The following is a 13,662-nucleotide window of genomic DNA, read 5'->3' as shown; positions in this document are numbered from 1 at the left end:
TGGATCGATTTAATAAAATTAAATGATAGAGATATGTTTCAAGGCGTCTATTTCTTCTTTTACAAATGAAAATGGCCTTATCTTATATGGATGCAATGTAATTGGTTCAATGGGTGTCATGTGAAGTTATAACAAAATCATATCTTAAGAAAGCAATCTAATTGTTTCAAAAAAAAAAAAAAAAAACAGAGAGAGAGAGAAAAAAAGGAAAACAATCTAATAGGAGGCGTAGGTTAATAAAGACCCTACCCATATTATTATTATTATTATTTTGACAAAGGCCCTCCACTAGTTCAAGGATTAAATAAATAAATATATATATAAATTATATTTTGTAAATTTTATTAAATTGAAAACTCATTTAATTAAAAGAATCATTGAAAATTTAGGAGACGAAGATCTTGATAATGACTTCCACAAATTCATATCAAATTTGAAAGCTTCATTCACTTCATTTATTTATGGAGTATCTAATTACATTGTATAACCTCTTTTTTAAAAATAAATAATATATATAATTTGTACAATTTTTGTTATACCAAACATGAATTCTATAAACAATGAAATTCTATATTTTCATATATAATTTAATAAGAACTCCATTGTCTAATCAACTTTTGTTTGAGTTTTCAGAGTGGAAAATATTAAATTGAACTAAGTCGAAACTTTTTCAATATCATTTTCATGGGGTTAGGTTTGGATTAGATGTTAATGTGGCTTTGACTAGTCTTCCGAGGTTTAAAATTTATTTTGATAAAATTATTTTATGTTCTCTTAAATAAATAGACTTACATCTACAAAATAATTATTTTATCAGGAACAACATTATCTCCTATCTTTTGAAAAATGGTTATTTCAACCCACATTTTTATAATATACAAAAATAACGTATATTTATTAACACGAGCATATGTCATAACACAAATGGTCATTCATTAGTGTTTCAATTTATGAATTAGGTTTAGATCCTCCCCTACTTATATTTGCAACCGTGTCAAATATATATTATTAAATCAGAGTAATGTGATATTTCATAATGAAAATTACATAAAATAATATATATTTAGGACATTACATTATTTATTATTTATTAAAAAGTGTATTCATAAGTTTTCTTCAAAAGAACATTTATAATTGTGTTAAATTATGATATTAGCGTTCTCACAATTATGATATTATCGTTCTAAATATATATGTATATATTCTCTTGCATCTATTCTGATAGATTCATAATTCAATATATGCTACAATACGAGATCCGACAAGAAGAAACTATGAAAATGATAATTTCTAGAATGATGAAAATAAAAATACACAAAATCAAAATTGCATTAGGTTTCTTTTATTAATTTAACAAAAAATGGTAAGGAAATCTAAAACTTTAAAAAAAGTGAAGGGATTAAATGCAAGTTGCTTAATCATGGTAAAATATTAGATGCAAATATGTGATTTCAACGGGCTAATTTTAGATCCTATACTTAAAAATATTTTTCATTGCAGTCTCTCTACTCTTAGAACTTAGAATGTCTATTTTTGTTCCTATATTTTTAAAAAACAACCATTTTAATTTCAATATACAAAATTTTAACACAAATTTTATATACAAATGAAAACTTTTAATACAAATTTATGCTACATTTAAAAAAAAATTTACTGAGTAAAGTGTCATACAATAGGATAAAAATGAAAATTTAAATAACCAAAATGACTTTTTAGATCCAAAATGAATATTTCAAAAGTAAAAAAAAATAAAAAATAAAAAATACATGGACCAAATGAAGGAAAGTTCGAGGAACCGAGTGTTATTAAAACGCAAATATTATTCTTTAATATGGCAATCTAAGATCCACCGTTGGATTGAAAAGGTAGGATCTCATTAATTGAGAACTTTAAAGAAGATGAGGGGTAAAAACGACCGGTCGTGTAAATATGTCATTAATGTAAAAGGAAATATTGTTGTAATGAAACGTCGCTATCTGATGTGCATTTCACGGTGACAGCATCAGAGGATCACATTTGCTATCCATCTCTAAATTATATCATTTTCTGTGGCAACTAAATTCTCACTTTTTTCTTTTTCTTTTTTAAATCCTCTCTTACATTATTCAATCGATTTTGGTTTAATTTGGTTGTTTAGTGGTATTTTTGATCCTATGCTTCCAATTTTTATTTATTTTAGTTGTCGTGAACTTTCAAATTTTCAACCTTGACCATTGTACTTTAAAGAACGTGACCGTCTTAGTATATTTATTCTTATTTTTATCTAACTTCTTTGAATCATAATTTTAGCATACCACTTTAGTCAATAAATTTATTGAATTGTGGCCATGAATTTGTACAAAATGGTTTGCATTGTTTATAAAATTTGTATGAAAATTTTACAAATCAAGAACCAAATTGGTCACTTTTTAAAAATAGGATGTTTTGAAATTACAAAGAATATAATAAATAAAATTTGAAAGTATAGTGACCAAAATGAATGTTATAAAAGTACATAAATCAAAATATTATTTAAATCAATATTTTATATTTTCATCACCAATTATATTAATCTCATATTTTTTAGTTATATATGGTAAAACTCTTACAAAAGATTCAACCAAAACAACAGTTTGATGGTGTAAACTGAAAAAGTAATACAAATATAAAATAATCCTAAAACTAGACCTCTGTATCATATAATTCATACTCGATATTCAGAGCCATAAACTTTTGACTAATGAAAGCATGCACCTTCCATTTTAGGATAATCATTTTCTATAAAAATTTTTTTTTTCTAAACCTAGAGCTAAACAATAAACATCCATTTCTCATCCACATTTACCAAAATTGATATAACATTGGAAAAAAAAAAGAAAGAAAAACTGACGGCCGTGACAATTTTCCAACATCATATGCAAAAGCAATATTATTCTTGTACAGAGTTAAATTTAAACAAATACTATATAGAATATGGTTCATATGAATATATAGTATATGGTCAATTTAGGAATATGGCAGAGTGTCGGAGGGTAAAATGGAGAAAAGTGTTTACGTTGCCAAAAGGGGGTGAAATGTGTGATGATGAGGTGAAGTGAGCCGCTTCCACATATAATTGCCCATTGAAAAATTTAGCCATTTATAATTTCTTTGACTTTAAAAAGTAATTTTCTTTCTCTTTCTCTTTTTCCTTTTTTGTTTAATATTTAAATAATAACAATAACAATAATTAAATTAAATATGAATCTACTATACTACTGAACTCGAAGCTCAACAACTAAACGGCAATAACCGGCCAATCCGCAGCTCCGAAGCTGCCGAGATTTATAGGCGACGTGTCGAGAGACCATTGGACGTGGGGGAGACGCGCCAAGACGCGGGTGGTGGTGAAATATGTGGGGGAGGTGGGGGAAGGGGAAATCAGAAATGCAGTATTAGGATGGTAAGAGTTTGCTCTGAAGCTTTTTGGTTTCCTATAATATGCAATTTCTTGCCTTTCTCACTTTGGCTCTTCCGAGTTCCCAATCGTTACAAAAGATCCCATTTTTTTTTTAGAGGCTGAGTCAACTCGGCTCTCTCTCTCTCTCTCTCTCTCTCTCTCCATATCTCTGAATCAGCTCTCTGTCTTTTTTTCTCTCTGTTTTAAGGCCCTAAGCATTCGGGTTTTGGAGTTCTTGTAGTTCTAAAGGTTTTTTTGGAGGTGGGAATTCCTCCTTATCCACATATTCTTTTTTTTTCTCCCCCTTTTTGGTTCAAATTAGTCTTCATTTACTTTGTCGTTGTTTCTGTTTCTCTTTTGGGAAGTTTTTGGATTTTTTGATTGTTTCTTCTGGAAAAGAAGTACATTTTCGAATTGGGAAAATTTTGGATTTCTTATGGGGTTTTGAAGAATCGATCTGTTTGTGAGGTTTTGGGGGCAGAGTACAGCAGAGGATGAAGAACTCGAAGAGGAAGAAGAAAGAGTCGGGTGACTCGGACGAGTCGAGTTTCCCAGATGAAGTTTTGGAACGAGTTCTGAGCTTGGTTAAGTCCCACAAAGACAGAAGCTCTGTTTCTCTGGTTTGTAAGGAATGGTACAACGCCGAGCGCTGGTCCCGGACCCACGTCTTCATCGGAAACTGCTACTCTGTCTCGCCGGAAATTGTAATCCGCCGGTTCCCCAACATCCGGAGCGTCACCATTAAAGGGAAGCCCCGGTTCTCGGATTTCAATCTCGTGCCTCCCAATTGGGGAGCCGATATCCATTCCTGGCTCCTTGCCTTCGCTTCCAAATCCCCAATTCTCGAAGAATTGAGGCTCAAGAGGATGGCCGTCACAGACGAGAGCTTGGAATTTCTGGCTCGTTCCTTCCCAAATTTCAAATCCATTTCACTCATGAGCTGCGATGGCTTCAGCACCGATGGGCTTGCCGCCATTGCCACACACTGCAAGTACGTCTTCGTTTAATTCCTTCTTCCTTTCTCTTCCATTTAAAACTGTGATTCGTTAGAACCAGATCTGGGTTGTTCTTAGAAAAGGGATTTCTTTTTTCTTTCTGAGATGATGTATTGATTTCTTTTTGCGTTAGATTCTGGGGTTTCTGTTGTGGTTATGAAATTAAAGCAGTATTTGGTTTGGTTTGGTCACTGATTCGTTTCTTTGAATTTGCTGCTTGCTTTTATATGGGGTTGCTCCCAACAGTATCATGTCGGAATCATACTGAAAAAGTTTTGAACTTTATTCATTTATACGAAAAAGAAGAAATGGAACTCATAATAAATACGATTGTTGGTACTGCGTATAATTCTGTTATGGTACCTATTATAGCATCACTGCTTCTGCTGATTTAAACTTTGATGAGAAATTTTCTCCAACTTTTGGCTCTCTCCACCTCTCATTTTCTGTTCCCCTTTTTTCTTGGATGCGACATGTAACCTGCTTTTCTCTGTCATACGGTCGTTGGCATATCACATCCTTGCAACTTTGTCTCCATTATTATCAAGTGGGTCATTAATTAATTAGTGATGATTTGGGAAGATCAGCCATTTGAAAAAGTCTGGCCTTCTCCCATTTTTTTTTCCCTTTTTTTACAGGAATCTTCAACCTACTGCCATGGCTCCCCACTGATTTGCCAGCTCCCCAAATCTGTAGTTTCTTTAAAGAAGCTTCAATGGGGGGAAAGAATGTGCCCTTTTCTTTGAGGCCACCGTTTGTGCAATAAATTCTGGAATTTATGACATGTCCAGATGTAGACATGTAAATTAAGAGCGATCTTTTTGGACAGATTCTTAAAAAAGTAGAAAACAACTGAATGTGTGTTTTCAAAATGTGTTCTTAATAATTCTTGGGAAAGACATCTGAAGAAAATGTTTGTTTCTTGCGTGGTAGGAAGTTGACTGATCTTGCCCTACGAGTCCTCAGGTTTTTCTGTTTTTGCCTTTTTTGATCTCTTGTTTTTGCCTTTTGGTGACAGGAACTTGACGGAGCTTGACATACTTGAGAATGACATTATTGACAAAAGTGGAAATTGGCTGAGTTGCTTCCCGGATACATTGAAATCTCTGGAAGTACTAAATTTTTCCAGTTTGAACAGCGATGTCAGTTTCGAGGCCCTCGAGAAGCTGGTAAGAAGGTGCAAATCATTGAAGGTTTTGAAGGTTAATAGGAACATAAACTTGGAACAGTTGCAGAGGCTGCTTGTTCACGTTCCGCAGTTAACTGAGTTAGGCACGGGCTCTTTTTTGCAAAAGATCACTCTTCGGCAGTACTGTGACCTCGAAGATGCGTTTAAGAACTGCAAGAATCTGCATACCCTCTCTGGTTTGTTGGAGTCGACGGTGTTGTATCTCCAAGTTCTGTTTCCTGCCTGCACGAATTTAACTTTCTTGAATCTGAGCTACGCAACTCTGCATGGTGGCGAACTTGCAGGACTTCTTTCCCACTGTCCCGTTCTTCGTCGCCTTTGGGTACGACCCGTTTTCCCCTTCCTTTCTTTAGTTCAAGCACATCGGTGATGAGATATCTCCTTCTGTAACTGTTTACCATTGATTTGAATACTTCAGCTTCTAATATCAGGTTCATTGTGCAGGTTTTAGACACAGTTGAAGACAAGGGCCTGAAGGCTGTTGGAATAAGTTGCCCCTTGCTAGAGGAACTCCGTGTATTTCCAGCGGATCCGTATGCTGACAATCTAGTTCACGGTGTAACCGAGTCTGGGTTTCTTGCTGTCTCTTATGGCTGCCGTAAACTCCATTACGTTCTCTACTTCTGTCGCCAGATGACGAATGAGGCTGTAGCCACCATTGTGCAGAACTGCCCAGATTTCACCCATTTTCGTCTCTGCATCATGAACCCTGCCCAACCAGACTATCTCACAAATCAATCAATGGACGAGGCCTTTGGTGCTGTGGTGAAAACTTGCTCGAAACTACGTAGACTTGCCATTTCAGGCTTGCTAACGGACTTAGCATTTGAATACATCGGTAAATATGCGAAAAACTTGGAAACTCTTTCAGTGGCTTTTGCTGGAAAGAGCGACTATGGAATGCAGTGTGTTATGAATGGTTGTCCAAAGCTGAGGAAACTGGAAATTAGAGACAGCCCCTTTGGAAATGCTGCATTGCTTTCGGGTATGGAGAGGTACGAATCCATGAGATCGCTATGGATGTCTGCCTGCAAGGTGACAAGGAATGGGTGCCGAATTCTGGCAAAGCAGGTGCCTAGGTTGAATGTCGAGGTCATCAAGGGTGACAGCTGCGGGAGTGATGAGGCTGAAAGCGTTTACGTATATCGCTCTGTTGCTGGTCCAAGAAAAGACGCCCCATCCTGCGTCCTCACCCTCTAAATGTTTGTAAGTATCAATAATTGTTTGGCTTTACAAAAACGAAGTTCGAACTCAGAAAAAGAATAACAAATCAATGGTTACATTCGGGATCAGGTATTGCTCAAACAAACACCATCCATAAGGAATACATTCGAAGACATCCCGAACGCCAATTCTGCGATGGAAATATGTGCTTTTAGTTTTTGCATTTGATCATTCAATCACCTCACTATACTGTTCTGATATGAAGTGGTCCATTGTGTATTGCAGAGGCGAAAGTAGTGATTAACTGTGGCACCATATCCGTTTCCAAGATGGAGAATCGCAGAGAGAAGGAAAGGCAGAAAATTTTGGAAATGTGTTTGATAATAAGGCTTTAAAGAGAGTGGATCGCCAATCCGGCTGAGGTGTATCAAAGCAATTGCTGAAACCAGAAAATGGGAAGATGGAAGATTCTGAAATGGATTCAAACAGTCGAAAAGAGAGATGGTTGGAGTTGGAGGCTGTTTCTTCTGTTCCCATGGAAGGGGAAAATCCCAACTGGTTTCTGAGTAATGATTATTATGGAGGGTGGGTTTAGGAGTTGGAATAATTGAATTTCTTCCTTTTTTTTCTCTTTTCTTTTTAATTTCAAAATCATAGTGGTTGGACATTAGACTTACATCCAATGTGCAAGATCAGCCAAATCTTTATTCATGGTGATGAATGTGAGAAAACAAAAGTTACAAAAGGTCTTCCTCATTAAACCAGATGAGATCCCACCTTTATGATCTCTCTTCTACTATATCCTTAAATCCAACAATTAACATGTTCTATACTCATAAATCACATCCAATGATGGTGTCACAGTCAAAACTACTTGAGCTCCTTCTATCATCTCTAACCCCCCTTCAGTTTGGTAATCGTTATCGGTCACAAATCTTGACCAATACCAATGCGTCTTCCACACTCGACCCATCTCTTCAATTGGGATGCCCTTGGTTTCGGGCAGGAAGAAATAGATGAAAACCGTCATCACACACACGAAGAAAGAAAAGAAAATGAAGAGACCGAACTTCATGTGACAGAGCATTGACAAGAACACTTGTGCTGTTGCAAATGTAAAGAACATGTTTACGGATACGTTGATACTTTGAGCGACAGGTCGTATTTCCAAAGGGAAAATTTCACTGGGGACAAGCCAACCAAGAGGACCCCAAGACCAAGCGAAACCTGCGACATAATTGCAAATGAAAAGCACCACCACAATTGCATACCACTCTGGCAATTTGTCTACAGTTCCACTCACCCCAAATTTAGCTCCTATTGCTGCTGTTACAACAATCTAGGAAACAGAACAACCAAAAAACCAAGCTCAAAGTCCCATCTAGAATTGATTGTTAAACTCTTAAAAGTGAAGAACAATACCTGACATATCAACATTTGAAATCCTCCCTCGAGAAACAGGTACCTCCTCCCCCACTTATCGATGCCGTAAATCGAAACGATGGTGGCAAGCACATTCCAACACCCAGTGATGATTGCAGACATTAAAGAAGCATCCGATTCGAAGCCGATCGTGTTGAACAGGACCGGAGCGTAGAACACGATGACATTGATGCCGGTGAGCTGCTGGAAGGCAGGAATCAATATGGCCATAGAAAGGTGGGGTCTGTATTTCCTGAGCAGCAAGTTTCTCCATGGATTTTTGACTTGTTTAGAAGCTTCACTTGCAGCAACCAAGTCTCGAAATTCTTCTTCAACGTCTCCAACACCACGAATTCTTCTGAGTTTGTTTCTTGCTTCATCGTGTTGTCCTCTCTCGATCATGGAATTGGGGGTGTCAGGGAGGAGCAGTGATCCAATGGTGATTATGAGAGCAGGGACCATGGCTCCCCCCAAGCTCAGCCGCCATCCCCAACCACCCTTTATCTTCACAGAGAAGAAGTTAACAACATTGGCTATGAGGATGCCGACTGTGATTGATAACTGGAAGAAGAAGTTCAAAGCGCCTCTGTATTTGTGGGGAGCCATCTCGGAGAGGTAGAGGGGCACAGACTGTAATATACAACCAATTAAGTTCAAACAAAAATGGGGTTAATTAGAATCAGTTCAAACAAACATGTACCTGATTCGTGAACCCAATGCCGAAGCCGAGTAAAAGCCGGCCAAGAATCAGCATCCAAACGGCTCCGGCAAAGGCGTTGATGATGGCACCGCCGCAGAAGAGCAGGCCGCCGGAGAGCATGGACAGCCTCCGGCCGAGCTTACGCGTGACCGTGGACGCCACCAGCGACGCGAGGAGGGCAGCTAAGTAGAGGGACGAAGTGAAAATTGTGAGAGTCTGACTGTCGTAGTAGCAGTACCGGTTTTTGGCCGGCACCATCTGGTTTTTTCTCCGGTACAACTCCGGGAAGAATTTCTCCAGAAAAGAGTCCATCGACGTGACCCCACCTTAAAAATCCAACCCCAAATAATTAAAATTGAAAACCCACCATAATTTTTCTCAAAATACAGTCAATTAATCACGAGTGAAAGGTACCTGAAATGCCAATATCATAGCCGAAAATGAGACCACCCATGGCGGCGACAAGGCATGTAACGGTGACAAAGGGAGTGAGGTTTCCGGGGTAGTTCCGGTGAGCGTCACCGGAGAGGGTTTCTCCGGCATCAGACATTTTGAGGAATCATAGAAACAAAGACGAGTGAGCGGAAGCATAGAAAAAGGGAATTAAAAACAAAAGGGCGGCGTCGGGATCACTCACTGTCAAGATGCCACAAGACCAAGGCGTAGCTAAGAAGTCAATGGTGAGTCCCAACACTCTTCCATGTCCATCGTCTACAACACGCTTAGACCCCTTCTGACTTCTTCCATTGGTTGTGGTCATCAAATTTAATCAATCTTATTAACTTTATTAGTTGACCATCAATACACCGCAACATCCCGAGGCTCATACCTGAGTGAGCATGGCACCCGGACCCATCCCATTGAGCACGGTTCGACTCCGCTTGCTATCCCGAGCCTCCAAGCTTGCATCAATTTAAATATACGCTATTGGATCATGAATTAACATAGCTACTGACACCAGATTTATCCTCCAATTGATCTTCTTGAAGGATTTAGATCTTACTCATTTCAATTACTATACCCGAAATTGACATGTGTTTTTTTCTTCGAAGTCGGAAGGTTGATCTCTAATATCCTTGGTCGTAAAAAAAGACTTCACATTTTCTTTTTCCTCTCTCTCTATTATTATCACATTTTCACTTTAATCACTCCCACCTCCATACACTTTAATTTCTACCCAATATAATTCAATTAATTAAGAGTGGGAGGTGCACTAAATAATAATAATAATAATAATAATAATAAGAGACCTAGCTCTTAAAAAAAAAAAAGTCAATCTACACCCTACATATTATATTAAAACTATATAGATACTTAAATTTCTCTTTTTTTTTTTTTCTTAAGATAATATACACTCCAATTTCTAAATTTGTAACTTATATTTTTGCCCTTTTCACAAATATTTCACTACCTTTCATTTTGTTAATTTTAGTTTTTCCCACTTTCAATTGCGGTCCTGTTATCGATTTTAGTCTGCAGGGCTTATTTTAATTCCTTTACCTTTAAATAATTATTATTTTGGTTCAACTAAAAAATTATTTAATATAGAAAATAATTTAAAAATTTTATTACGTGTAATGTTAAGTTTAAATGACAACGATAGAAGAAAAGTAAAAAGGAAAAAAAAAAGTTAAAAAGGGAGAAAAAAAGAATATTTTAAAAATACACACGACTAAAATAGACTCAATCTCATATGAACTAGAACCAAAAACTTATGACAACGAATCAAAACTGGTTTGATAAGGACTGTTTTAAGGGTTTCCAGAGCATACATAAATTTCAAGGTTAAAATAATATTAAATTCATCTAATAATTCATGTTCAAAGAATCAAACTTAAAAATCACACTACGAAAATAATTCATCCAAAACTTAGATTTCCAACATAATTTGAAAAAGGCCAAAAGGATAATTTTTTTCCAAGAAAATCAGAACTTTCATAATAATTTAAAAAATAACATGGAGGTTAACTTAAACAAGTACAGTAGATTCAATTTGATTGGATTCGACATATTTTATTATTTTACGTCAAACTAACATATAATCCATTTAATTAAACAAATCATTTATGTCTTATACTAGTAGTAAATAATTCAACAATATAAGTAATATGTTTCAAAAGGTTGGAAGTTTAATTCTTCACTAGAGAAAATGTACAGATACAATTTTGTTATTACACGTGGTGTTACATTTTGTTAACACGTGCGAGCGAGCGTGGAATGAGATTATAATATGGTAGAAGTACCATAAGATCAACATTATATTGTGAGGAGTGTATTGAGATTGACAACAACCCTGTGTTAATCTGACTTTCGCAGTCAAAAAAGACAAGAAAGGCAGCGTAAGAAACATAACTAAAATTGACAGTTTTTTCCATAAATTCAGCAACTTCTCCGCTTAGGCTTATCCATTCAATTCAATTGCTTCATCTGATCCCATCTAATGATGCACTAAATAATATTATTGTTCCCTTCACCAATTGGTATAACAAAACATTTACCGACTCTAAAAATTTTAAATCAGATAGGTTCGTGTTTGTTGATGGAGATCATCGGAAGGATACCTAACATGTAGCTAACGGACCATTAGAAAATATTCATGGCGCAAGATAGAGGACGTATCATCCCTCTCGTACATTTTTGTAGGCACTAGCGACGGTATCTCAAGTACCTCCAAATATCTCTACAATGGTATGATATAGTCCGCTCTGGACATATCCCTTTTGCTTTCACCCGAAAGATCTTGTACCGGAGATAATTATCCTCTTTTATATACTATCTCCTCTAACCGTACGTTTGCAGGGAGTTTGATCTTTATTGCCAGCTGTTGCTATTCGAACCTCACACGTTTCCTGCTTGGTTTTCACTCTCAACCGTGTTCAAATATGGCAAACTCGATAACTTGAGTTTGAGTTTAGTGTTGGAGAATGCATCCTCGATCTCAATCCTTGCCATTAAAACCAGACCAAAAATTTCTCCTCTCAAGCATTATTTGAAATAGAAATTTTGTCTTGTATCCTAAAAAACTGCCACGTATAGATTATAATTAATGGAGGAAAGTTATATTGAAATTTTCTAATAAAAGTTGGATGAAAATCTGCATGTTAATTCTTAATTACATATTGGATACAGAATCAAAATATTTTATAATTTCTCTCTTATATATCATCAAATGGTGCAACTGTCTATAGTCCAATATGCTCTCTGGCCTGATTTTAAAGTTTTTTATTATTATTTTTTTAATGCATGTGGTCAACTAAGAAGTCAAGCCAACCATTTTTGAAGTCGATTTAAAATGGACTTCACTTGGAAATTTCAGAATTAGTTTCTTTCTTTCTTTTTTTTCTATTTTTTTATTATTTAAAAAAAAAAAAAAGAAGCCGATCAATTTCGATGGCGCCACCATCGCTTTTTTTTTTTTTTTGGAACTTTGTGTGAAATTATTAGCCCCAGGGAAAACCAACGGCAAAATATATAATTCAGCGTGTCACGTGTTTTTGACATTTCTTTTAATTTCTCCCTCTTTATCTTTTAAAATTTTCATTTTATCTTTTGTACATATTAGTTTCTTTTTCGCGGAGGCTGACTATTTTTCTACCAGACAAAACAATTTGAGTCAAAAAGTTAAATTATTATATATTAAGTCATGAATAAATTATCTTCAATTTTACAAGTGAGTGTGGTGTGTTTTTTTATCAGCAATATTTGGAGTGAATATTCAAATCTCAAAAATATTGAAGTATATTTGGATAGAAACATCATAATTTTATTAATGTTAAGCTCAAAAATCAGAATACCTTGGAAAACAAGTGGGAACTAAAAAAAGCTCAATTAATCAACATACCTTGAAAACAAGTGGGAATTAAATAATTAGTGTAGTTTGCATCAGTAATTAATTAGAGTGAAATAGTAACATTACTCAAAATTAAAGCATTCTAACAAACAATTATCTTAGACAGTAAGAACATCAGGTCCCCATCAATAGAAACATCTGACGAAATATTGTACGAAAAAATATCTTAGACAATATAAAAAACTACATGATTCTTTACAAATAAATATATAAAATATGAAAATTTTCAAGTTCATTGACCAAAGATAAGGAAAAAGTGGATTAGTTTAATTATTTACGTACCTACGACAACTTGACAAGTTGATTAGGAATTTAATATTGTGAATTGTTAGATCTATAGAGATACATATCAAATTCTAACCATTTTTTTAAAATTTAATCCCTTGCATTATTAACCTCCCTTTATTATATGTATTATGGTGGTAGAAAAAAAAATAGGCCTTGATTGAATACGTCCCTACGTTTTCCTAAACATACATTTTCATTTTCTTATTCTCCCTTCTCTTAAAAAATAAAATAAAATAAAATAAGTGACATGTTATTAAAGAGGTAGAAATTTTAACTTCAAAATAATTATAATTCTCCTTTAAATTGACATTAACCCATAAGGTTATTATCAGCCGACTTTAACATAAACCAAGCCGACTTTAACATAAACCAACGAAAAATAAAATAAAAATTTTACAAATCCAAAAGGTGAATGACTTATAAATTGAAAGTATTTAAATAATAGAGATTAAATTTAAAAAATATATGAATATATATATATATATATATATTTGGCTATCTTTGGTGCCAAGCAGGAAGCACCTCAGAAATGCCCCCACCGCAGACCATACACTCTTGACTCTTGACTCTACTCTATCCCCCAATTGCAACCCTATTTTATTATTTTCCATTTAATTAACCTTTAAATACTTTTTA

The 13,662-nt window shown here is 35.2% G+C and overlaps 2 protein-coding genes across 3 annotated transcripts; one reads left to right on the top strand and one right to left on the bottom strand.

The window, feature by feature from the left end:
* The first annotated feature begins 3,429 nt into the window (after positions 1–3,429).
* LOC111012360 (protein TRANSPORT INHIBITOR RESPONSE 1) lies at positions 3,430–7,530 on the top strand. 2 transcript variants are annotated; one of them, XM_022286491.2, is made up of 4 exons: positions 3,430–4,409; positions 5,432–5,924; positions 6,047–6,808; positions 6,896–7,530. In XM_022286491.2, exons 1-3 carry the CDS (start codon positions 3,913–3,915, stop codon positions 6,800–6,802), a joined length of 1,746 nt encoding a protein of 581 aa, XP_022142183.1. In that variant the 5' UTR covers positions 3,430–3,912; the 3' UTR covers positions 6,803–6,808; positions 6,896–7,530. The 2 variants fall into 2 exon arrangements, with proteins under 2 accessions (XP_022142183.1, XP_022142182.1); XM_022286490.2 differs by having other exon boundaries at positions 3,433–4,409; positions 7,052–7,530.
* Positions 7,440–9,554, bottom strand: LOC111012361 (sugar carrier protein C). Its single transcript, XM_022286492.2, has 4 exons — positions 9,303–9,554; positions 8,889–9,214; positions 8,189–8,818; positions 7,440–8,105 (listed from the first exon to the last, which is right to left on the bottom strand). Exons 1-4 carry the CDS (start codon positions 9,436–9,438, stop codon positions 7,584–7,586), a joined length of 1,614 nt encoding a protein of 537 aa, XP_022142184.1. The 5' UTR covers positions 9,439–9,554; the 3' UTR covers positions 7,440–7,583.
* Positions 9,555–13,662: the final 4,108 nt, after the last annotated feature.

The sequence above is a fragment of the Momordica charantia genome, assembly GCF_013281855.1.
Source record: "Momordica charantia cultivar OHB3-1 chromosome 1 unlocalized genomic scaffold, Mcharantia_2.0 BLBB01000001.1, whole genome shotgun sequence".
Taxonomy (NCBI): Eukaryota; Viridiplantae; Streptophyta; class Magnoliopsida; order Cucurbitales; family Cucurbitaceae; genus Momordica; species Momordica charantia.
The sequence above is the reverse complement of the archived record's forward strand: the minus strand, read 5'-3'. Positions and strand labels throughout refer to the sequence as shown.

What these genes read in the sequence shown, in the direction of transcription:
- LOC111012360 (XM_022286491.2), top strand. Translation starts at nt 3,913, where the DNA reads ATGAAGAACTCGAAGAGGAAGAAGAAAGAGTCGGGTGACTCGGACGAG. An exon ending in GCCATTGCCACACACTGCAA is followed by an intron (nt 4,410 to 5,431) that starts GTACGTCTTCGT and finishes TTTTGGTGACAG; the next exon opens with GAACTTGACGGAGCTTGACA. An exon ending in CCGTTCTTCGTCGCCTTTGG is followed by an intron (nt 5,925 to 6,046) that starts GTACGACCCGTT and finishes TTCATTGTGCAG; the next exon opens with GTTTTAGACACAGTTGAAGA.
- LOC111012361 (XM_022286492.2), bottom strand. Translation starts at nt 9,438, where the DNA reads ATGTCTGATGCCGGAGAAACCCTCTCCGGTGACGCTCACCGGAACTAC. An exon ending in CTATGATATTGGCATTTCAG is followed by an intron (nt 9,215 to 9,302) that starts GTACCTTTCACT and finishes TGGATTTTTAAG; the next exon opens with GTGGGGTCACGTCGATGGAC. An exon ending in TTCAAATGTTGATATGTCAG is followed by an intron (nt 8,106 to 8,188) that starts GTATTGTTCTTC and finishes TCTGTTTCCTAG; the next exon opens with ATTGTTGTAACAGCAGCAAT.